The sequence below is a fragment of the Emys orbicularis genome, chromosome 2 (assembly GCF_028017835.1).
Source record: "Emys orbicularis isolate rEmyOrb1 chromosome 2, rEmyOrb1.hap1, whole genome shotgun sequence".
Taxonomy (NCBI): Eukaryota; Metazoa; Chordata; order Testudines; family Emydidae; genus Emys; species Emys orbicularis.
The window spans coordinates 121,180,790-121,205,925 of NC_088684.1; the positions used below are offsets into that span (position 1 = coordinate 121,180,790).

The window sequence follows — 25,136 nt, forward strand, 5'->3', positions numbered from 1 at the left end:
TCCTATCTCGGGGACTCTCTTTTTGCCCCAGCACCCCCACGAACATGATACAGTTCTGCGGTGATCTGGAAGCCTACTTTCGCCGCCTACGACTCAAAGAATACTTTCAAGATAACACTGAACAGCGCACTGATACACAGATACCCTCCCACCAACAACACAGGAAGAAGAACTCCACATGGACTCCTCCTGAGGGTCGAAATGACAGTCTGGACCTATACATAGAATGCTTCCGCCGACGTGCACAGGCAGAAATTGTGGAAAAACAACATCGCCTGCCTCATAACCTAAGTCGTGCAGAACGCAATGCCATCCACAGCCTCAGAAACCACCCTGACATTATCATCAAAGAGGCTGATAAAGGAGGTGCTGTTGTCATCATGAACAGGTCTGACTACCAGAAGGAGGCCGCCAGACAACTCTCCAATACCAAATTCTACAGGCCACTTTCCTCAGATCCCACTGAGGAATACACCAAGAAACTGCACCAGCTACTCAGGACACTCCCTACACTAACACAGGAACAAATCAACATACCCTTAGAGCCCCGACCGGGGTTATTCTATCTACTACCCAAGATCCACAAACCTGGAAATCCTGGACGCCCCATCATCTCGGGCATTGGCACTCTCACTGAAGGACTGTCTGGATATGTGGACTCCCTACTCAGACCCTACGCCACCAGCACTCCCAGCTATCTCCGTGACACCACAGATTTCCTGAGAAAACTACAATGCATTGGTGACCTCCCAGAAAACACCATCCTAGCCACCATGGATGTAGAGGCTCTCTACACAAACATCCCACACACAGATGGAATACAAGCTGTCAGGAACAGTATCCCTGATGATGACACAGCACAACTTATTGCTGAGCTCTGTGACTTTATCCTCACGCACAATTATTTCAAATTTGGTGACAATATATACCTCCAGACCAGTGGCACCGCTATGGGCACCCGCATGGCCCCACAATATGCCAACATCTTTATGGCTGACCTGGAACAACGCTTCCTCAGCTCTCGTCCACTCACGCCCCTTCTCTACCTACGCTACATTGATGACATCTTCATCATCTGGACCCATGGGAAGGAGACCCTGGAAGAATTCCACCATGATTTCAACAGCTTCCACCCCACCATCAACCTCAGCCTGGACCAATCTACACGGGAGGTCCACTTCCTGGACACCACAGTACAAATAAGCAATGGCCACGTTAACACCACCCTATACCGAAAACCCACCGACCGCTATGCCTACCTTCATGCCTCCAGCTTCCACCCCGGACACACCACACGATCCATCGTCTACAGCCAAGCACTGAGGTACAACCGCATCTGCTCCAACCCCTCAGACAGAGACCAACACCTACAAGATCTTCACCAAGCATTCTCAAAACTACGATACCCACGCAAGGAAATAAAGGAACAAATCAACAGAGCCAGACGTGTACCCAGAAGCCTCCTGCTAAAAGACAGGCCCAAAAAAGAAACCAACAGAACTCCACTGGCCATCACCTACAGCCCTCAGCTTAAACCTCTCCAACGCATCATCAGTGATCTACAACCCATCCTGGACAATGACCCCTCACTTTCACAGACCTTGGGAGGCAGGCCAGTCCTCGCCCACAGACAACCCGCCAACCTTAAGCATATTCTCACCAGCAACCACGCACCGCACCATAACAACTCTAACTCAGGAACCAACCCATGCAACAAACCTCGATGCCAACTCTGCCCACATATCTACACCAGCAGCACTATCACAGGACCTAACCAGATCAGCTACAACATCACCGGCTCATTCACCTGCACGTCCACCAATGTTATATATGCCATCATGTGCCAGCAATGCCCCTCTGCTATGTACATTGGCCAAACTGGACAGTCACTACGCAAGAGGATAAATGGACACAAGTCAGATATCAGGAATGGCAATATACAAAAACCTGTAGGAGAACACTTTAACCTCCCTGGCCACACAATAGCAGATGTTAAGGTAGCCATCTTACAGCAAAAAAACTTCAGGACCAGACTCCAAAGAGAAACTGCTGAGCTCCAGTTCATTTGCAAATTTGACACCATCAGATCAGGATTAAACAAAGACTGTGAATGGCTATCCAACTACAGAAGCAGTTTCTCCTCCCTTGGTGTTCACACCTCTACTGCTAGCAGAGCACCTCACCCTCCCTGATTGAACTAACCTCGTTATCTCCACACTGATTTATACCTGCCTCTGGAGATTTCCATTACTTGCATCTGAAGAAGTGAGGTTCTTACCCACGAAAGCTTATGCTCTCAATACTTCTGTTAGTCTTAAAGGTGCCACAGGACCCTCTGTTGCTTTTTACAGATTCAGACTAACACGGCTACCCCTCTGATACCTAAGTATATACAGTAATTGATAACTATTCTTTGAGTGAGGTCTTTCAACCAGTTGTACACGCACTTTATAGTAATTCCATCTAGACCACATTTACCTAGTTTGCTTATGAGAATGTGGGACTACATCAAAAGCCTTACTGAAGTCCAGCTATATCATGAGTACTGCTTTGTCTCTATCTACGAGGCCAGTAACCTTGGCAAAGAAGGAAGTTAGGTTGGTTTGGTATGATTTGTTTGTGACAAATCCATGCTGGCTATTCCTTATAACCCTATCAGCCTCTCTATGCTTACAAATGGCTTGTTTAATAATTTGTTCCAGTATCTTTCCAGGTATAGAAATTAGGCTGACTGGTCTATAATTTCCCAGGTCCTCTTTGTTGCCCCCTTTTAAAGATAGGTACTATTTTGCCTTTCTCCGATTCTCCTCGTCCTCATGCGTCCTCCGTGAGTTCTGAAAGATAATTGCTAACAGTTCTGAGATTGCTTCAGCTAGTTCCTTAAGTGCCCTAAGGTGAATTTCATCAGGCCCAGCTAACTTGAATACATCTAACTTGTCTAAATATTCTTTAACCTGATCTTTCCCTATTTTTGTCTTGCCTTCCTTTACCCTCGTTGTTAATGTTAATTATGTTGAGTATCTGGTCAATATTAGCCTTTTTAGTGGAGGCTGAAGCACAAGAGGAATTAAACACCTCAGCTTTCTTGATGTCCTCAGTTATTAGTTCTTCTCCATTAAGTGGAGGACCTATACTGTTCTCTGTCTTTCTCTTGCTCTTAATGTATTTAAAGAACCTCTTCTTATTGCCTTTTATGTACCTGGCTAGGTGTAACTCATTTGGTGCCTTAACCTTTCTGATTTTGTCCCTACATGCTTGTGCTATTCTTTTGTACTTCTCCTTAGCGATTTGTCCATGTTTCCACTTTTTGTAGGATTCCTTAATGAGTTTCACGTCATTAAAGTGCTCTTGATGGAGTCCTATTGGCCTTTTACTATTCTTTCTATTTTTTTTCCTTCACATCAGGATAGTTTGAAATTGTGCCTTTAATATTGTCATCTTGAGAAACTGCCAGCTCTCCCAAACTCCTTTTTCTCTTAGATTTCCTTCCCATGGGACCTTACCCCTACCATTTCTCTGAATTTTTTGAAAGTCTGCTTTTTTGAAATCCCATTGTCCTTATTCTGCTGCTCTCACTCCTTCCTTGTCTTAGAATCATGAAATCTATTATTTCATGATCACATTCACCTAAATTGCCTCCCGCCGTCAGATTTACAACCAATTCCTCCCTATTGGTCAAAATCAAGTAAAAAATGGCTGTCCCCCTAGTTATTTCCTCCACCTTTTGAAACAAAAAGTTGTCCCCAATACATTCCAAGAACATACTAGAAATTTTGTTTTGCTGTATTACTCTTCCAACAGATATCTGGTGAGTTAAAGTCCCCCAATACTACCAGGTCTTGTTTTGGATATTTCTATTATTTGTTCTAGAAATGCCTCATCCACCTCTTCCTGATTTGATGGTCTATAATAGACCCACTACCACAGGGGAGGGCAAACTATGGCCCGTGGGCTGGATCCGGCCCGTCAGGGCTTTCAATCCGGCCCACGGGATTGCCAGCCCTGTGGCGCAGGGGGGCTAAGGCAGGTTCCCTGTCTGCCCTGGCCCCACGCCGCTCCCAGAAGCAGCCAGCACCACGTCCCTGCGGCCCCGGGGGAGGGAGGCGGAGGGCTCCATGCGCTGTCCTCGCCTGCAGGCACCGCACCCCGCAGCTCCCATTGTCTGGGAACGGGGAACCGCGGCCAATGGGAGCTTCGGGGGTGGTACCTGCAGGTGACGACAGCGCACGGTGGAGCTGCCTGCCCCACCCCATCCCCAGTAACCACTGCTGGACATGCTGGCCACTTCTGGGAGCGGCACGAGGCCAGGGCAGGCAGGGAGCCTGCCTTAGCCCTGCTGCGCGCAGCTACCACCCCGGAGCTGCTTGAGGTAAGCGGCGCCGGGCTGGAGCCTGCACCCCAAACCCCTCCTGCACCCCAATCCCCAACCCTGAGTCTCCTAACCCTCTGCCTTGAGCCCCTGCCACACCACTCCCACACTGCACACTCCCTACCCTTAGCCCCCTCCTGCACTCCTCACCCCCTGCCCTGAGCCCCGCACCACTCCTGCACCCTAACCCCTTGCCCTGAGCCTGTTCCTGCACACCACACCCCCTCCAGCCCCCCAACCCCCTGTCCCAGCCCTACATTCATGGCCCTGCATACAATTTCCCCACCCAGATGTGGCTCTCGGGCTAAAAAGTTTGCCTACCCCTGCCCTACCATGATGTCACCCCTTTTTTCCCCGCCTTTTATCGTTACCCAAAGACTTTCAGCTGGTCTGCCTCTCACCTCCTTCTGGACCTCAGAACAAGTGTATATATTCTTGATGTATAATGTCAGTTAAATCATCATATAGCTTATTTACTTATCCTTCCATTCTTCCTGTTCATTCCCCTTACTCCTTGCATTTGTGTACAGACATCTAATGTGTTGAGCAGATTCCCCCACTGATTTCCTTCTTGCTGCTTCTTTGACCCTATTGTAGTTTTCCATCCCGCCCCCTCCCCGACATCTAACCCTCTATTAAGGTTGCCTTTTTTGCTTTTGTGTGCTTTTGTCTCCTCTGAACCTAGTTTAAAGCCCTCCTCACTAGGTTGGTGAGTCAGCGCATGAAGATACTCTACCATTCTTGGTCCAGTTGCCTTGTCTCTTCCGTCCAGGAACCACATCCCATAGTCAAGGAAGCTGAAGCCCTCCTATCAACACCATGTGCGCAGCGATGCCTTTATCTCTAAGATGCTTGTATCTCTGCCTGAGCCCCTACCCTCAGCTGGGAGGATGGACAAGAACACAACCTAAGTGCCCGACTCCTTCACCCTCACTCCCAGAGTCCTGTAGTCACTGCTGATCTGCTCAGGGTCATACCTGGCAGTATCATGAGTGCCACATGTGGATGAGCAGCATCGGGTAGTGATTGGAAGGATGTGTGAGCTTCTGCAACTGCAGCCCGCTTCCTGGGACATCAGGTTAGCAGATAGTTGCTCCATCCCCCTTAGAAGGGAGTCCCTGACCTACACTTCCTCATCTTGGGTGTGGTGCCTGTGAGCTTCCGAGCCTTCGGGATTCTCCTCAGTCACTGGAATCTGATCCTCGCCTCTTGTTGCCAATATAGCATATTTGTTCTTGACCACAGGCTGGAGCACTGTCTATTACCTGAAGTGGCCAGTAGCCAGTCTCCTCCCCATAGAGCAGCTGGTTCTCCTTCCTCCTCTGGTACTGCTGTAATCTATGGTTGGCTCTCATCCTCCATCCCAGATGTTTCATGTGCATCCTGTTGATGAAGTCCTTGGGCTCCTGGATGCTACACAGATGAGCCACTTCCTCCTGCAGCAATCTTACCTGCTTTCTGAGGGATACACACCTCTCACGCTGGATGGTTCCCCCTGCCTGGCTTTCATTGGTGGGGACATGCAGGCTGTATTCACAGCAAGACTAGACCAGGGTGTGGGTGAAAAGCTCCAGGGTTAGGATGCCTGTCTGTTGAAAGCCCCCACAGGCGCAGGCAGAGGAAGAGCTAGTAGTGTTGTTGGTGACACAGTTTTCCTCCCATTGTGGATTCTTCTTTCTAGAGTACCTGCAAGTTAAGGGGGTAGGAGAGAAGAGTGCCGCTTCAGCTATCTTCTCCAATACTTTCTTCCTCATTGTTTCTCCTGAACTAATCCCTGTGCATTACAGAGGAGTGAGTTACATAGAGTGTCTTGTATGATTCTGAATGAACTACTCCATGAATTAGTCATTTAGTTGACCCTCAAGCAGGCTGGGTGTCTAGCAAGATACTAATTCCCCAAACGATATACTGGTGTGCAATTCAACCGGTTTCCATTGGGTCAGTAAAATCCCTCCCATTCTTGTTAATCTGGTAGATTTTGCAGAAGTATTGTCTCTGCATTTTCACTGTTCTGATCTGGGGGATTGTACCAAGGCCTTGTCTAACTCTCAAACTCACACCAATGTAACTAAGCCAATGCAAACCCATGCATGGTCAGTCTTTTTATTTTCGTTCTTATTTTGGTTTGATTTAACCATGTACCTAAGTGATTTAAGATAAGCCAAAATAAACCTGGTTTAAACCTGAATAGGTGTCCACGTGGCCTTTTGCACCAGTTTAACTACATCGGTTTAAAATCACACTGTAAGGTAAACCAGTACAAGTCCATGTGTAGACAAGACAGTAATTCTCTGGTATTGAAGTCCATTACATGCTTCTGCCCGATGGTCTCTTGGAGTGCTAAGTTTGCTTGCTGCCTCAACAGCTGCTCTCTTAAGTGGAAAGGGAAGCTCCCTTTCTCTGGCATTCCTGATTTTTGTATGGGCTAGGCTGAGGCTTCTCTTTTTCTTTTTGTGGGCTAATATTTATCCAGAGGGGGGCAACATCTTGAATATACAATAAATGTTTCATGGGTATTCGGTGATCCTGTTTTCAGCTTCATATTTACCAATAGGTCTGCAACTGCTTGTCCTTGCAGGATCTGTCCCATATGCATATACTATTGCCGATAATATTTCAGTGCTCTCCTTCAAGTGATTGTGCACATATATGTTCCACTGTAGGTGTATGTGCACCCAATGCACTCAAATCGTAGACTGTTATCAGCAGGCATGCTGGCTCGCTCTCCTTGGGTGCCGAGCCAAGGGGATAAAGTGGCATAGTGGCTGCCTCCCTCTCAATTCCTCCTTGCCACCCATGGTGAGAGTTGGAGATCCCTCTTGCTCTTGAGCTTTGGTTAGCCAGCTTTTGAAAAGCAAAAACTCTTGTGCACAGTTAGTTAGCAATAAGCACAAAAGTTGCCCAGTCTGCTTGGGCAAGGGACGTGTGAGGGACAAATATCCTATTTCTTGATAAGAATGAAGAAACAAAGGGATTTTCCCCTTAGAGTGCATCTCCTTAAGAAAGGCATGTGGCCCTCGTCCGAGCCCAACACTGACCTCAAGAGGATGGAGATTTTGTCCATGAGGTTGCCCCTCCAGCTGCCTCAGCCTTTAAGCCAAAATCTGGTGAGAAGCATCACTCATCATCTTCTCCTTCTGTCTCCTTGAAGCACTCAAAACCATCTTTGTCTTCAGAGGCTGACAAACCCCCAAGGTACCACTTTTTGCCTCTCAAAAAAGTGCTCAGAAAAGTCCTCTGGTGCTGAGTCAAGGTCTGGTCACAAGCACCAACACTCACCGGCATCCATCCAAAGGGACACCATTGGCACCAGCTCTAACAGAGTCATTGAGACCAGTGTCTTCACTTCTACTAAAGAGGGCTTTGTCCCTGGCTCATCACGTCCGGCACCTCCAGTGATAGTGGCTGATAACTCATTTCTGCTATCGGTGCCGTTGACGCTTCAGGCTTTTTTTGTGGCAGAATATCTTTTGTCTCCCTCTCCTGGACTCTCCCTTTTGTGTCATCCAGTTCCAAACGTAATGGCCTCCACTACATCACTAGCACCAATTATCACCATGGCACCGGCAGTTCCATCCGCTTCATTGATACAGTCTGCGTCAACTCCATCAGCACCGTCAGTGTCGCCTTCTCACCTGTCTGCCTCATCTGCTTCCACCAGCACCATCAGATACATCAGTGTTGGTACCATTGGGGTAGCATGTGTGTTGAAAGTGTCAAGACCTCCATGGATGCCTAATGGGACTGCTCCACTATTCACTGAGGAGAGTTGTATTTCCCTCTCTTTAGACTCTGACCATGATAGACCCATATCTCCATCAAGGTCTTTCAGGTCACCATACAGATCAAGTTCTAGGAATACCCAGAGCAAGGAACAATATTATAAAGATGCTTATGGTGGTGGGTACCATGTCAGAGGGGTGACTGCTCTACTTGGCCTTATGGGACCCCTTGGATTGGTCCAAGAGCATTTATGCCCCCTGTCAGCCACTCAGTCCCAGAGAAAGTCAGCTTTTCCAGTACATATAGCAACCAGAGAAGAGTCTCCTTCTAATCTACAACCTCCCTCCTTTTTGGAACCCAGAGAGGAAGAGGAAACTAGAGAGGAACTCCTGAATATTTTCCCCACATATTTCTTCCTCTTCCCCAGAGGAGTCCATCGCCCCAGAGTAAACATCACCACCTCCTGAGGACTTTAAAGGTTTTCAGGACCTCATTAGGAGGGTGTCTACATCTGTACAAACTCCCATTCTGGGAAAGGTTGCCCATCCCATTAATTAAGCCTTGCTTGAACTTGCAAAGATCCTTTGGCAGACACTGGTCTCTATTCCACCCACTGCCAAATGAATGGACAGATGGTATCAGGTTCCCCAGCAAGAATTTGTGTATTTCTTCACTTACCCCATCCCAGACTCATTAGTGGCGACAGAAACAAAAGAACATTTGAGGCAGTCTCACCCTCAGGCTACCCTGAAGGATAGGGAGTGTAAGAGACTGGACCTATATAGCAAAAAGGCTTGTATTACCACGAACCTTCAGGTAAGGGTATCAAATTACCTGGCATTTTTGTCCAAATGCACCTTTATAAACTGCTCAGAAATTTCAAATTTATTTATTTATTTATTTTTTGGACAAACTGCCTGAAGAATATAGGGATCACTTTTTGGTCATTGTCTTCAAGGTCATCTCACTACTTGAATGTCTGTCCAAGCAGCTATCGGTGTATCCGATCCCGCATCATGTTTGATGGGTACAGCCATCTCAACGAGACACTCTTTTTGGTTGCAGGTCTCTGGCATTCCTAAACAATTAAAAATGCAATAGAAGATCTACCATTTGAAGATGCTAAACTGTTTTCTCAGAAAACCGATGACGCCATGCACATGTTGAAAGATTCTTATCCATCACTTTGTTTGCTGGGTGTTTACACCCCAATAACTAAAAGAGGAAGCAGTTTGAGGCCCAAAACCACAGTACAGAGCTTACTACCAGCAGAGATCTCAGGATGCCTCTAGAAGGAGATCTAAGCCGCTTAGATGTCCCCCATTGGCATCACAGACCCTTCTCACCAGATTTTTTGTACACTTTGAAGCAGTCGTTTTGATATCTCGATCGATGACTGCATGCTGACCGTGTTACATCAACTACATCCAGACCCTCCATTTTGGAAATGCTGTCTCTCTTTTATAGTGCATGGACGGAGATTACGTTGGACAAATAGGTGCTCAGCACAGTAAGAGAAGGATACATTATCCAGTTCATGTCCTTTCCTTTCCTCAACCTGCCTTCCTTGTCTCTTTTCAGGGACCCATCTTATGAGGTTGTTTTACTTCAAGAAGTACAGTTTCTATTGGAATTGGGGGCAAGAGAGGAAGTTCCTTATCAACACAGAGGGAAAGATTTCTATTTCTGCTACTTTCTGATTCCCAAAAAGAGAGGTGGCCTTTGGCCCATTCTGGATTTAAGAAAGCCAAACCATTTTATCAAAAAGACAGTCAACTTGACATCTATTACCAATCTCTGAGAGGGATATGCTGCCCTTGACCTGCAGGATGCGTATTTTCACATGGCAATATATCTTGGCCACATAAAGTATCTTTGATTCAAACAACATGCACTGTCCATACACTGTGCTGCCCACCAGCCTATCCTTGGCCTAAGGGTATTTATCAAGTGTATGATGGTAGCAGCAGCTCACCTGCACCGTTTAGGAGTTAAAATATTTCCCTACCTGGACAGTAGGCTTGGTCAGGAAAGGTCAGGATCTCACAATCAAAAAAGCATTCTTGTCATCAGACATCTGTTCTTTGGTCTAGATCGAAAACTGAATGTAGAGGAATCAACATTACAAGCAGTGCAGCAAGTAAATTTTATAGGGGTAGATCTCGATGCCACAATTCCCATTGCTTACCTCCCGACAAACAAGTTCCAGTCCATGGTCTTTGTCCGAGAGCCTCAATTCCAACCTGAGGACCACAGTGAATTCATGTCTAGAGTTGTTGGGTCACATGGCCTTGTGTACGTAAGTGGACTCAGCATGCCAGACTTTACCTCAGATGTCTGTAGACCTGGCTTCACTCAGCATATCATCCAGCAAACATTTGCTGGATATGCTGCTTTGTGTATCTGCCCAAGAGCTCCAGCCCCTGTTAACACCTCAGAATGTAGGCAGAGGGGTTCCATTCCTTCCACCAGAACCAACTATGACTTTCGTAATAGATGCGTCCACCAGGGATTGAGGGGCCTATCTGAGTCAACTTCAGGCTCAAGCACTTTGGACATCTAAGGAACTTTCATTCCATAAAAATATGCTGGAACTTTGAGCTATTCTTTGGGATGCAAGGTGTTCGTTACCACCATTAGGTGGTTCAAGATCTTACCAACAACATCACTGCTGTGTTTTATCTGAACAAGCAGGGAGATGAAAGGTTGTCTCAGCTATGCCAGGAAGCGATCCACTTGTGAAACTTCTGTATAAAGATCAATATCTCACTAAATGCCTTTCACCTCTCAGGAGTGAGGAACTCTATATTGCAGATTCCATCAGCAGATACCTCATAGATCATCACGAGTGGTCAATAAAGAGGCCGTTCTGCAGCAGAACTTCCATTAGTGGGGTTATCCAATAATAGACCTCTTTGTAACCAACCTGAACAATAACTGCAGGAGGTTCTGTTCTAGGGCAGGTCACAGCCCAGGTTCTATTATTAATGTCTTTATTTTTTCCCTGTTTGGGACATCTGGTGCCCATGTTTCCTCCAGTCCCTCTGATTCCAAGGATGATAAGGAAACTAAGAGACAAAGAACCTTAAACCTCATAGCGCTTGCCTGGCCAAGGCAGTACTAGCACATGGACCTACAGCAACTCTCCATCTGGCCACCCATACCTCTATCTCTGCTTGAGAATTTCTTGTCTCAAAACCAAAGCAAGTCACTGCACCCTAACCTACAATATCTTCACCTAACAGTATGATGATCTCTGGTTGATCAATGAGGAGAAAGTCTGCTCCTGAGAAGTCCAAGCTGTTCTGGTGAACAGCAAAAAGGATTCCACAAGAGCCATGTATGAAGCAAAATGGAAAAGATTTTCAGTCTGGGTGGAATCACATCAGTTATCTCCTGATAACACAGAGATTAGACATATTTATGCCAGACTACGTTACTGCATCTGAAATCCTTTGGTCTCTCAGCTCTCCATTGAGCAGCAATTTCTGCAGCACGTCCACGAGTGGACAGGTTTTCAATCCCCGGTACCCATATTTTTAAGGGTTCTTATCCATGTATACACTCCAGAGTCTGAACCAGTACCTTCATGGGACCTGAATTTTAATATTGTCCCATTTGGTGAGACCCCTCTTTGAACCTTTGGCAACAACATCCTTGCTTCTGCGGTCAGTGAAAATGATGGGATGATTGGGAGGGCTCTGACATTTTACCTGCACCTCACAAAGTCTTTCAGATCCTCTCTTAGACTGTTTGTTGCCTACGCTGACAGGGTTAAAGGGCAACCTGTTACAGTCCAGCATATTTCACATTGAATTTCAGATTGTACTGAGCTTTGCTATGATCTGGCAAACGTCTCTCTGCAAAGGAGCCCACTCCACGAGGGTTCCTTCCATTTTGTCAGCCTTCTTGAGTAACGTTCCTATAGCAGCCATTTGCAAAGCAGCAATGTGGTCATCTGTACATACCTTCTCCAGATACTGTTACTCAAGGTTCATTAGAGGACACCAACTTCAGCCAGTTGGTGTTGCGGTCACTCTTCAGGTCATCTGATATCCACCAGCTGCAAGGAAACTGCGGGTGAATCACCTACAGTGGAATGTGTGTGTGCACAATCGCCCCACGGAGTCAAAAATGGTTACTTATCTGTACAGTAACTGTTGTTCTTAGAAATGTGCTGCGAGATTCTGCGACTCTCCCACCTTCCCCACTACTTTGAGTTTAGCTTACCAGCAGTGCAAAGAAAGGGAGAAGGAGCTGGTGATCACACCCCTTTATACCCTTGGTTTGGTGCATGAGGATAGCAGGGGCGCATGTGCTGCCTGCTGGTATGGCTGGTAAAAGTCTCCGGCTGGAGTGTGTTGGGTGCACATCCACCTACAGTGGAATGTACATCTTGAAGAACAACAGTGACTGTACAGGTAAGTATCAGAGGCGTAGCTGTGTTAGTCTGGATCTGTAAAAAGCAACAAAGAGTCCTGTGGCACCTTATAGGCTAACAGACATATTGGAGCATAAGCTTTCGTGGGTGAATACCAGCTTCGTCAGATGCACCGGTAAGTAACTGGTTTTTGTTATGAAACATTTATATTGCAGTAGCACCTAATGGCCACAATGAGGTTGGGCCACATTATGCTAGGTGCAGTACAAGCATATAAAAATGACCACCTACACTAAAGAACTTCCAGTCTAAAAGATGAGACCTAATGAGTGGATGAGCCAAATAAGTAGGCTGGGACTGGAGGCCTGAAAGACCGGGAAACAAATTGTAATAGGATGTGTGCAAGTTCTTGGTGGTGGTGGGGCTACACTGTGGAGGGCTTTGAAAGTAAGGAGAAGTAGTTTGTATTTCATGCAGTGGAAGAGAGGGAACCAATGGAGAGAGTCTTGAGTCAATTGCTGTAGGTGGAGTAATGAGCCAAGAATGATGATCTTAGCAGCATTTTGGAAGGATTTGAGTTGGGGGGAGGATGGAGTTTGGAGTTGTCAAAGCCAGAGAAGAGGAGACTACAGTAGTCAAAGTGCGAAGTGATCAAGGGCTGAACAAGACTTTTGGCAGTGTGATCAGAGAGAAAAGGTGGATCTTGGAGATATTGTGCAGGAAGAAGTAGCAAGATTTATACATGGCCTGGACGAGCTCGGGTCGTTGTGATGTCTGCTGTGACAGAGAAAGAGGAGGGAAGGGAGGTCTTTACGGAAAAAATCAGGAGCTCTGTTTTGGCCGTGCTAAGTTTCAGTTGATGGCAGGACCTCCACAAGGAAATGTCAGAAAGACAAACGAACATAGTTGCACGCTGGGAGGAAGGGAGGGAGATTTGTCAGTCATCAGCAGAAAGTATTTGTCAACGGTGACTATAAGAGTGGTGCCTGAGATACTAAAGTTTCCATTCATATTTAAAATAAGGAATAATGAAGGCAACTGTGTAGTATCTGTTGGTTGCCTTTTTAATGTACTGTATTCTGCGAACAATATTAAGTGGCTTTTAAAATATTTTTCTCAGTTTTTTTCTCTCTTAGTCATGATTTTACTAAAGCCCAGTGCTTTGTATTTCCCTCTTGCTTCTGTTTTCAGGACAAGACATTTCAAAGAGAGCATCAAGTTTATCCATGAGTGCCGGCTTAGAGGTGAGGGCTGTCTTGTTCACTGGTACGTATGTCAATTGTTTAAGAATATTCTTAATTTCCCCCCTCCATTTTGTTGTCAGTGATAAATTAGCGTTGCCCACCCTTCTCTTTCTTTTTTAATAATAATACTTTTGCACTTATATAGCACCTCACATCTGAGGATCCCCCATCAAAATTAAAAATGCTCGTTAAGCCTGGCTCCACTGTGGATATTGAGGCACAGAGAGGTTAAGTGGCTGCCGGAGCGCACGATGTGTCAGTGGAAGAGCCAGGAGTGAAATCCAGAGCTGCTGACTCCAGTCCCCCACTCGGACCTTGGGACTATCTGTTCCCTGTGTTATATTTTACCAATAGTGTTGCATCATCTATTTTTCTGATTAATGCTAGTCACCATTTTCTTTCACAGACAGCTCCTGTAATCCTAATAATTTTATCAGTTCCTGTTGCAACTATTTTTGCTGCTTTAGGGCTGCTGGAAATTTTCCTCTCAACAGAAACTGATATTTTAAGCTTCACTGAAGCATTCAAATATCACAGCTGTTTCGAGCAGATTACTGATTAGAGAGGGAGTCCTGAGACATTAACTGCCTTCAAAGAGTTGGAACAGAGAAAAGGAAAGCCCATCGTGTTTTTTCTTACTGTCATTGCTTGTGGTCCTTGTGCATTGCTGCAATGTCTAACCAGCATTTCAGAACCTATATCTAGAGTCAGGTCTAGTAGTTTGAGCACTGGACTTGGAGTTAGGAACTCCAGCATTCTAATCCTGTTCTGCCATTGGCTCATTGTGTAGCTTTGAACAAGTCGATTAACCTCTCTGCACCTCACTCTCTTCGTATTTAAAATGGGGATATTGACCTACTTCATGAGGGTGTTCTGAGACAGTTCGCTGATATTGTGCTTTATCATTTATATTCTTTGAAAGTGTTAAGTGCTAAGTGAGCAAATCTACAACTGTCACTCAAATGTATTCTTTATCTATAGTAATAACACCACTTTTCATTCAGAGCTGTCAAACCACTTGACAGTGGTAGGTTCTGTCATTCTCCCAGTGTCACAGATGGTGAAACGGAGGCACTGAGAAATAAAGTCTCACGGCATGTCCATGGCAGACCCAGAAATAGAACTGAGAACTGAGTCCTGTGCTCTAATTGTTCAACTCAGTCTGAAGGTTTAATGAATTTAAACCCAATCTCATTAAAATTAGAGCTCTATATGTGCTGGAAAAGGCTGCCTTCTTATTTCATGACCCTATTCTGTATGGGGGGGTGTTTTATTTTTATGTCTGGATAACTCGTATCTAGTTTAAGAAAAACAACAATACAAAATTGTTCTCATGCTTTCTCATGGAGGCTTTGTATTTTGTTCTTTGTTTAAAAAAACTCTCATCTGAACTGAATTTCAGTACAGCTCCTCTCTTGGGGTGCCCATACTGCATGCAGGTTTCAGAGTAGCAGCCGTGTTAGTCTGTATCCGCAAAAAGAACAGGAGTACTTGTGGCACCTTTAGAGACTAACACATTTATTAGAGCATAAGCTTTCATGGGGTACAGCCCACTTCATCGGATGCATAGAATGGAACATATAGTGAGGAAATATATATACACATACAGAGAACATTAAAAGGTGGGAGTTGCCCTACCAACTCTAAGAGGCTAATTAATTAAGAGAAAAAACTTTTGTAGTGATAATCAAGATTCACTCCTCTACATTTTAAGGTCCAGTACATAGACAACATAAAGATATCTCAATAGTTCTATAGGAACAGCTGCCACAATGTGCTCATTCCTTTAAACTCCTTAATTTAGGTAGTATATATTACTCTGTAAACTGCTGTGTAAATTTATGATGCTATATGAGATAATGAGCGTATTTATTTTAAGACTTCATATTTTGTATCTATTTATTCTGTCTCATTTCTGCTGCAGTCTTGCTGGAGTCTCCAGGAGCGTAACTTTGGTAGTCGCTTACATCATGACAATCACAGACTTTGGCTGGGAAGACGCATTGTCTATTGTACGAGCATCGAGATCCTGTGCCAATCCTAACATGGGCTTCCAGAAGCAGCTACAGGAGTTTGAAAAACATGATGTTGACCATGTAAGTGATTTTTGTTGACCAATTTGGTTTCTTAAGACATAAAGTTTTGGACTGTATCATAACTTTAGAAGGTTAAAGATTAGAAGATAAATGGCCCAGAATGCGGCAATAATACAAATGTACAAGTGATGCTAATGTAAAAATTGTTTTTTCACATCTACTAGGGATGTTAAAGCAAGAAAAAATAGTTTTTCAAATTAACAATGTTGTAAACAAAACCTGAGATCTGAAAGTCCAGCTGGGTTCTTGTCCTGGCTTATGCATCATCACCAGTAATAAACGTTTTGTACAACCGGAACTTAACTAACAATTGTGGGGATGATGCATGAACCAGAATGGAATCCAGCTCCTTCTCCTTGAGCTGGGTTGGTTCTGCAGGGCTAACGGGAGTTTAGAAAAATAGGAATAACCTGTTTTTGTCAATAACATAAACAAATACAGCTGAACACACACCTGGAACAGGTCTGTTGAGTAAGGAGGTACTGTTTTTACATAATTGCTTTTCTGACCATAACTCCATTTTAAATTGCTCAGCACATTTCTGTCCTCTATACTTTCTCAAGACACTCTTTTAAAAGAAAGTAAATAAGGTGAGGAGGTTGGCTTCATTTTTCTTCCAGGATTTCTTGCAGCAGAGAGCTGAGAAATTACTGTGGCATTTCAGGAATGCAGTTTTCAACTGTAAATATTTGTTTTTTGAAAATATTTAACTGAATATTTCCTGGGTCATTCAGAACTGATATTAATGGGTTAGTAACTGACTTTTTAAGATACAATATAAAGGGACTTTCCAGACTGGTCTCCTTTCTCCCTTATATGAAGGTTTACAGTCATTTCAGATCTAATTGGACTGAGCTAATAACCCTAATTGTCATTGTATATGCAAATAACCTTGAAAAGAGAGTAACGTCTTTTTTTTTCATGTCACAATGGAAGGATGCAGCAGTTTCTTCACTGAATGGAAGGCACTAGGCTACAAAAATAATGCTCACCTGTGGACATAAGTTGTAGCAAGCTATTGTATCTCTCAATCACAACTTTTGGGACCAGATCCTCCGCAGGTGTGAATCAGTGTACTTCTATTGATTTCAATGAGGATCTGGGCCTGAGTTTTTAATTACAGCACCACTTGTCCATGGTAGCTCTGTACAAAGTATATTGGGGTTTCAGGACATTTGATCCATTAGATTTGATCTTCTAGGCTTTTAGGCATTGAAGATCATAACATGTTGTGTATCATTGATAAATTTCCCTTAGATGTGCATTAAGGGCAGGAATGGTGTCCCTAGCCTCTGTTTGCCAGAAGCTGGAAATGAGCGACAGGGGATGGATCACTTGATGATTACCTGTTCTGTTCATTCCTTCTGGGGCACCTGGCACTGGCCACTGTTGGAAGACAGGATACTGGGCTAGATGGACCTTTGGTCTGACCCAGTAAGGCCCTTCTTATGTTAAGGTCTCATCTTTGATATGGCCCCAATATAAATATATTTTGCTTATTCTGTATGTGTTTGATCCTGCAAGAGGCTGAGCACTATGGTCCTGATCCAGCAAAGCACTTAAGCATGTGCTCAACTTTTAAGAATGTGAGCAATCCCATTAATACCTTTACGACTATTTGCATACTTCTGAGTCTGTGTTTAAGTGCTTTGCTGGGTCAGAGCGCAATTGCTGAGTTCCTTACAGGATCGATCCCCATATAGTTACTAACTGAATGGATACCTCCACTCTAATATATTTCATACTCTTCCTAAACTTGCCAAACATTACACAGTTGATTAAGAAAGAGTCATGTGACCTAAAATAGTTTTGTATTCATAGCTAATCAGTGATAGCAGGGCTTGGAGAAGGAAGGTGCTGCCTGCCAGCCTTGCTTTGCTCAGCTGATTGACAGTAGTGGAGCTACAAAAGCAAGAATAAAGAGCAGGAGCCACTTATTTTTTTGAAGCCCCCACCCCCGCCAAACAGCTGAGCAGAGTATGAGCAATTGTAATTGCTTCTGCATTGAGGCTTCACTGCTGGGTTAGGTAAGTGGGGCCTGGTCCACACTAACCCCCCACTTTGAACTAAGGTACGCAACTTCAGCTACGTTAATAACGTAGCTGAAGTCGAAGTACCTTAGTTCGAACTTACCGCGGGTCCAGACGTGGCAGGCAGGCTCCCCCGTCGATGCCGCGTACTCCTCTCGCCAAGCTGGAGTACCGGCGTCGACGGCGAGCACTTCCGGGATCGATTGCTTACCGCCGGACCCGGAGGTAAGTATAGACCTACCCTGGGAGATGAGTCAAGGCAGGAAGAAGGAGAGGCAGGTTAAAGAATTTGCACACATTTGTAATGTGCTTATTTGATACAGCAAGAGATTATAGGCCAGGTCATCAGCTGGTGTAAATCGACATACCTCCATTGAAGTCATTGGAGCAATGCTGACTTGTACCCGCTGAGGAACTGGCCTTATGTAAAATGTTGAATGCTTAAAACGCCTGGTTTAGCCCCCAATCCCACAAAGACTTATGTTCATACTTAACTTGACACACGTGAGTAGCCCCATCAACATCAAACTAAGCACATGCATAAATCTTTGCAGGATCAGGGTCTGAGGCTGTAGTTGTATCACACATTGTATCTGAGACTGCAATGGAATCTTTTTTTTCTTTTTTTCGGGGGGCAGATGCATATTTTATAAAATGTTAAACATTTAAAAGTTTTCCTTCCCTTCTCCCTGCATCCAGCTAAATCATTTTAAAAGCACAGTAATGCACTTCCAGGTATGTATTAAACAGCCTATATACTACACCCCCCAGCATTGGTATGTTGAAACAAGAACAGTCATACTGGGTCAGACCAATGGTCCATCTAGCCCCAGTATCCTGTGTTCCGACAGTGGCCAATGCCAGGTGCTTCGGAGGGAATGAACAGAACAGACAATCATCAAGTGATCCATCCCCTGTCGTCCACTCCCAGCTTCTGGTAGGTCAGAGGTTTGGGGACACCCAGAATATGGGGTTGTGTCCCTGACAATCTTGGCTATAGCCTTTGATGGACCTATCCTCCATGGACTTACCTAATTCTTTTTTTAACCAGTTATACTTTTTGGCCTTCAGAGCATCCCCTGGCAATCAGTATATCGTGTGTGTAAAGAAGTACTTCCTTATGTTTGTTTTAAACCTGCTGCCTATTAATTTCCTTGGGCGACCCCTTGTTCTTGTGTTATAAAGGGGTAAATAACACTTCCTAATGCACTTTCTCCACACCATTCATGATTTTATAGACCTCTATCGTAGGCCCCCTTAATTGTCTCTTTTCCAAGCTGAGCAGTCCCAGTCTTTTTAATTTCTCCTCATATGGAAGCTGTTCCATACCCCTGAGTCAGTTTTGTTGCCCTTCTCTGTACCTTTTCCAGTTCTAATACATCCTTTTTGAGATGGGGTGACCAGACCTGCACCCAGTATTCAAGGTCTGGGCGTACCATGGATTTATATAGTGGCATTATGATGTTTTGTGTATTATTTTCTATCCCTTTCCTTATGGTTCCTAACATTCTAACTTTTCATCATAGTTTTTTTTGACTGCTGCTGCACATTGAGCAGATGTTTTCAGAGAACTATCCACACAAACTCCAAACTCTTTCTTGAGTGGAAACAGCTAGATTAGACCCCATAATTTTGTAGGTATAGTTGTGATTGTTTTCCAATGTGAATTATTTTTTATTTATCAACATTGAATTTCATTTGCCATTTTGTTGCCCAGTCAATCAGTTTAGTGAGATCTCTCGGTAACTCTTCGCAGTCAGCTTTGGACCTAACTATCTTGAGTAATTTTGTATCCTCTGCAAACTTTGCCACCTCACTGTTTGCCCCTTTTTTTCCAGATCATTTATGAATATGTTGAACAGCATTGATCCCAGTACAGATTCTTGGGGAATGCTGCTATTTGCCTCTCTCCACTGCGAAAACTGACCGCTTATTCCTACCCTTTGTTTCTTATCTTTTAACCAGTTACTGATCCATTATAGCACCTTCTTTCTTATCCCATGACTGCTTACTATGTTTAAGAGCCTTTGGTGTGGGATCTTGTCAAAGGTTTTCTGAAAGTCCAAGTACACTATATTAACTGGTTCATCCTTGTCCGCATGTTTGTTGACCGCCTCAAAGAATTCTTAGATTGGTGAGGCATGATTTTCAAAAACCATGTTAACTCTTCCCCAACATACCGTGTTCATGTTTGTATCTGATAATTCTGTTCTTTACTATAGTTTCAAGCAATTTGTCTGGTAATGAAATTAGGCTTACTGGCCTGTAATTGCCAGGATCATCTCCGGAGCCTTTCTTGAAAATCGGCGTTACATTAGCTATCCTCCAGTCATCTGGCACAGAGGCTGATTTAAGCAATAGATTACATACCCCAGTTTCATATCTGAGTTCCTTCAGAACTCTTGGGTGAATACTATCAGTTTAATTCGTTCATTTATTCCAAAACCTCCTCTGTTGACGCTTCAGTCTGGACAAGGACACTATGAATGTGAATAGTTCCATAATTTACCTTTGTGCCAGGTGGCATTTAAATTGGTAAAAATGGCCATTACTCTGCCAGTTCTTCCGCCCAAAGTGTGATTGTATTTGTGAACAAGCACGTGCTGTGGGAGTACCTGATTCCAAATTTAGAGCCCAATGCAGCAAAGCACTTATGTATGTGTGTAACTTTTTAAGCATATGAGTGGTCCCATTGACTTGTTTAAGTGCTTTGCTGTTTCAAAGCCATAAAGTGCAGTATTTGGGGCACTCTTCTTTAGACAATCAGGGTTAGAATGTAAAAGGTTTAAATGATGTGATTTGGAAATTATTTTGACTCCTTTAATGTTCTTGAAAAGATGTTGATATTTACTATTAAAGATACCGTGGTGTAAGAGGAGTATTACTTCTGCATCTGGTTTGTGTTAATAATTAGCATATCTACTATGTATTTAACTTCTCTAGTTCAGGCAGTGGCTGAAGGAAGAATATGGAGAAAATTCTTTGCAGGATGAGCAAGAAGCCAAAGTTCTTCTGAGTAAATATAAAGAGCAGGCAATGATGCAACCAGGTGCCGGAGGAAGACAGTGGAATAATAACTTTTCCTCACTGCCTTCCCTGTCATACAACAACTACACAACAGAGACCTAATCACTCCAGGCTGGATTCACTTTCTTTTTTCCTTTGACCTGTTTAAAAACAGATGTCACCAGTGTCCCCTCCACTCTCTACAGAAGTCATGCGAGCTGTACCCTTGTGGAAAACTTGATGAAAATACTATACCGTGTGTGTGTGTTTGACACAATTTTACAGTTTTATGTAACACCACTCTCTGTAAGCTTCTCTGCTGAGAGGCACCCCTTATGTCAGATTCTCACTGCCCTCAAACTCCACCCCCTTTATAATATGTGCCTCTCTCTAAAACACACTCGTGTGCGCATGATAACATTGTCTCCAAAGAATGAGCTTCCAAAGTGTGTGAGCACTTTTGTATTTTTTGCTTGTGCTGCGGGTTGCTGTTTGACCTTAGCTACCTCAAAAATGCTGTTCTTGTCACAGAGGTTGTAAATGCAACTTTGAAAATTGCCTCGATTTTACACTTGATGAATGCAAAGTGTGTGTGTCATAAAAAAATTTATTTGAGAGGTTTCTGGCTTTCATTTAAATTATTCATAGTTGTCACTAGTTTTAATTAAAAATTAAGATTAAGTAGGAAGATTCAAGATGTGTGAATTCCATCTATTTTGCAAATTTAAAACCAATGGTCAGATTTGTCAGAGTGCACATGTAAGCAAAATTTTAAACCAGAGTAAAAAAAAACTAGAGGCCAAATTCTGCTTCTGGTTATCCTGGTGTAAATCTGGAATAGCTCAGTTGACTTAGTTGGAGTTATTCTGGATTTACAACAATGTAACTCCAAACAAGTTAATGAAGTTGTTCCAGATTTACACTGGTGTTATGAGGAGAATTGGATACAATGTCCTTACTTTTAGGCTTTGATTCAGAGCAAGCAGAGGTATTGCTTAAAGATTCCAGAACAGAGAAGGATGCTCTCCCAACCTGCAAGGACATTTCAAGAGAATCAAGCTGTTTTAAATATACAGCATATGCTGAATGTCCCAGTCATCCACAGTAAGAGAGAGATTCAGCACACTGTATTTAACCAGAATTTTTTTTTTTTTCAAGTCCTATGATATGCTAACTTACAAACATTTAACGTGGTACCCTTTGATGCTTGCTGCCAATGTCTTCACACAATGATGAGCTCTGGGATGGACTGTAGGGGTAAAGTAAACCCCAAAATATTTTTGACATTTTATCCATTTTAATGGAATGGAAAGTATGGGTATTAAAAATCCATTAACGCAAACATTAGGATTTACATTACTACTGTATTCCGTCTCCAATCTGCACCAGAATTCTATGTTGTGGGCCTCATCGCACCACACAGTGCTAGTATATTACATATGGTCAGAACAAATTGTGACTGTGTTGGTGGTAGGTGTTGGGATATTGTAGGACTTGGAAAAGTCTTGCCTTTTGTTTCCAACCTCATAGCTTGCTGAATCCCATGTGGGTGCGTTACTTAATCTTTGCAGACCACAGTCATTAATAGATAACACTTGGCTAGCAGGCAAACAGGTGACTGTATGAATTTCAATAGGAGACCGGTTTAGTGATTGCCCAAGACAATACTACCTTCTATGCATTAGACCGATGGAAGCTTCCATTCACGGTCACTAGTTTTTGTAGACTGGAGACTTTGTAAAAGAGTCTTACACACAAGATTAAGAATGATGATCTCCTTGTTCAAACCTGTGTAATCACAATAAGATATGTATGGCATTTTTGGCACTTGCACCAAAAAAAGACAGTTGTCAAAAGTATTCCAAGAATTTACAGCAGAAGTGTGTGTGTGTGTGTGTGTGTGTGTACACACAACATACACACACACACAGAGTATATACCAATGTTAACTGCATTTGACATGTTCCAGAATGTATTGTTGCACTTCTTTTTCCACAGCAACACTGTAGGTGCTGATAAATTTAAAATTACTTTATACTGAGAACAATTGGAGACATCTGTTAATGTTTTGTGTTCAGGTTTGTTCTTTGCTTTTTTGTTTTAATTGGCTGGTTGACTGCCAAAGTGTCAACCTCTGAAACAACATCATTCGATGCCTGCATAGTTGACATGTCTCAATAGCCATAAAGCCCACACACTTGTGAAGCTGCAACTGGAAAGAAGACTCAAGAGTAAAGTAAGAAGATCCATAGATGGGAATTGGAGTGTTATGTTTCCAGCACACACCAACTCTTCTTTCTCTTTAATGGACCAGAGGAAGGTATCTGGCTGGGGTAGAGTAGATCCTCATCTCCCTGATCTTCAATGGTTGTGTATCACCCTCCTAAACCCAGGCCACAATTGCACCATCTTCTCCTTCAAGAGAGTAGAAAAGAATTAAGGGGGTGAGAGGGCAACAGGAGCATAGGGAAGCCTGGGCTGTCCTGTCCCTGTGGGGAGTGGGACTGTAGGATCTCCTGCATTAGTAAGTTATCAAGGCACAGAAGGGATGGCAATCACAGCTAAACCTTGCTCCATTCCTTTAAGAAAGGAGCGAAACAGACATTGTCCAGAAACATGGCACAGTCTCTTCTCTTACCAGCCTTCCAGTGACAGCTTAAAGGGCTACTTGACTGTGTGGATATATGATTATCCACCAGAGGACAGTCAACATTCAGGTGTTTGACTTTAGCAGTATAGACTGTGTTCAGTTTTTCCACATACTTTCAGTATCGCCTTTCTGTATTTCTAAGCCTCTGCTTTATTTTGCCTTCCACTATCAAATGCATGAAACTTATTGAGCATCCTGATTTACACGGATAACTTACTATTTTGTAAACTTAATTTTTTTTTGTGACTGCAAGCAAACATTTTAGCATGATTCTACAGGTAACTTCATCAGTATTTATTACCCTGATTAACCTGGAAACAGTTGTTGCTTTGATTTTTTTTTTTTTTTTTTGGAGTGATTGGAAAAATATTATGGCAAATTCTATCTTTTAAAAAAAATAGCATTGATTGTTTATAATGGTCACTGTATATAACTAAGTCAGTGAAAGATTAGAGTAAATACTTCAGTCAGTTAGGAACTGTAAGCCCAGTAAGCTTGGTTCTCTGTCTTCCTTTTGGCATCATAATGAAGCCTCCTCTTTGGTTGCTTTTCTCTATGGTTTGTATTTAATAAGTTCTACAATTTTCTATAAATAAAAGTAAATGTTAATAGCCTATCTATTTGTGTATTTTCTTGAAAGACCTAAATTAATATTCTCTGCTGGATCCCTGGTCCTTGGCTAGCATCCCTACTGTTTGCAAAGAGAGCCTATCACAAACTGATTCACTCTGGTGTTTGGGTGAAGTTGCTCTTTCCATCACAGAGATCTCTGCAGCCCAGGAAGGATCTCCTGAATCCTTCCATGGGTTCATTGATCTCTGCCAAGTGAGTCAAGAAGTGCCACCTGGGGGGGGGGGGGGGGGGAGGCAGGGGAGGAAAGGGAGTAATAGCAAATGTTTTTACTCTGAACAATGGAAGCCTTGCTACAATTGGTTACTGTAGTGCCAGTGTCTGCAGTACCCAGGTCGTAGTAGTCTGAATTCTTGTCAGAGTTCAGCCAATTAAAGACCAGTGTGAAAACTGATGTGAAACTGAAAATCAGAAATCACATTAATAATGTATATATTTAAATAGCTCCTGTGCTCTGCTTAGTGCATTACCATGTTCCCCCTCCATATAAGTTATCATTGCAGTAGCAGGCGAGAACTGTTGCACATAGTTCCCCAGGCAGCTGATAGCTAGAACAAGACATGCAGTGACTTGTTGTCATTTTGCCCTTTGGAATGTATTCTTTTCCTGGTATGCCATTGTTTTAGATGTTAATACAACTATTTTACAATGTGTTGCAGTGTGGCGCTCGTGGTATTTATTGCTTGTACTATCATAGCGCCTAGGAGCTCACTGTGCTAGTTATAACCCACATCACCATAGTGTGGTTCTTTGTTCACCCTCTAGTGGCTGGTCCATCTAAGAGGCTGATGAGTCATACCCTTATGGGACAGTCATCGCAAAGTGTATTCCGTTTACAATATATGAAATGTGTTAAACAATTAAACTTTCCAGAACTGCCCAATTAACTCAGATAGTGTCATAAAAACTAAGATATTATTGCCTCATAACTGGTCAGCAGTCTTTGGGAAACCAAAACTATTGACCAGTTTATCCATTGCCTAAGACATGGTTTATGGTTTAAACCA

The 25,136-nt window shown here is 43.5% G+C and overlaps 1 protein-coding gene across 1 annotated transcript in view; it reads left to right on the forward strand.

The window, feature by feature from the left end:
• The window catches only part of DUSP22 (dual specificity phosphatase 22), a 63,360-nt gene extending 42,283 nt beyond the window's left edge, over window positions 1-21,077 (forward strand). Inside the window, exons 5-7 of the mRNA XM_065399743.1 lie at window positions 13,665-13,739; window positions 15,642-15,813; window positions 20,787-21,077. Coding sequence (XP_065255815.1) covers window positions 13,665-13,739; window positions 15,642-15,813; window positions 20,787-20,972 — 433 coding nt within the window. The 3' untranslated portion in view covers window positions 20,973-21,077. The remainder of the gene's footprint in view (window positions 1-13,664; window positions 13,740-15,641; window positions 15,814-20,786) is intronic.
• Window positions 21,078-25,136: the final 4,059 nt, after the last annotated feature.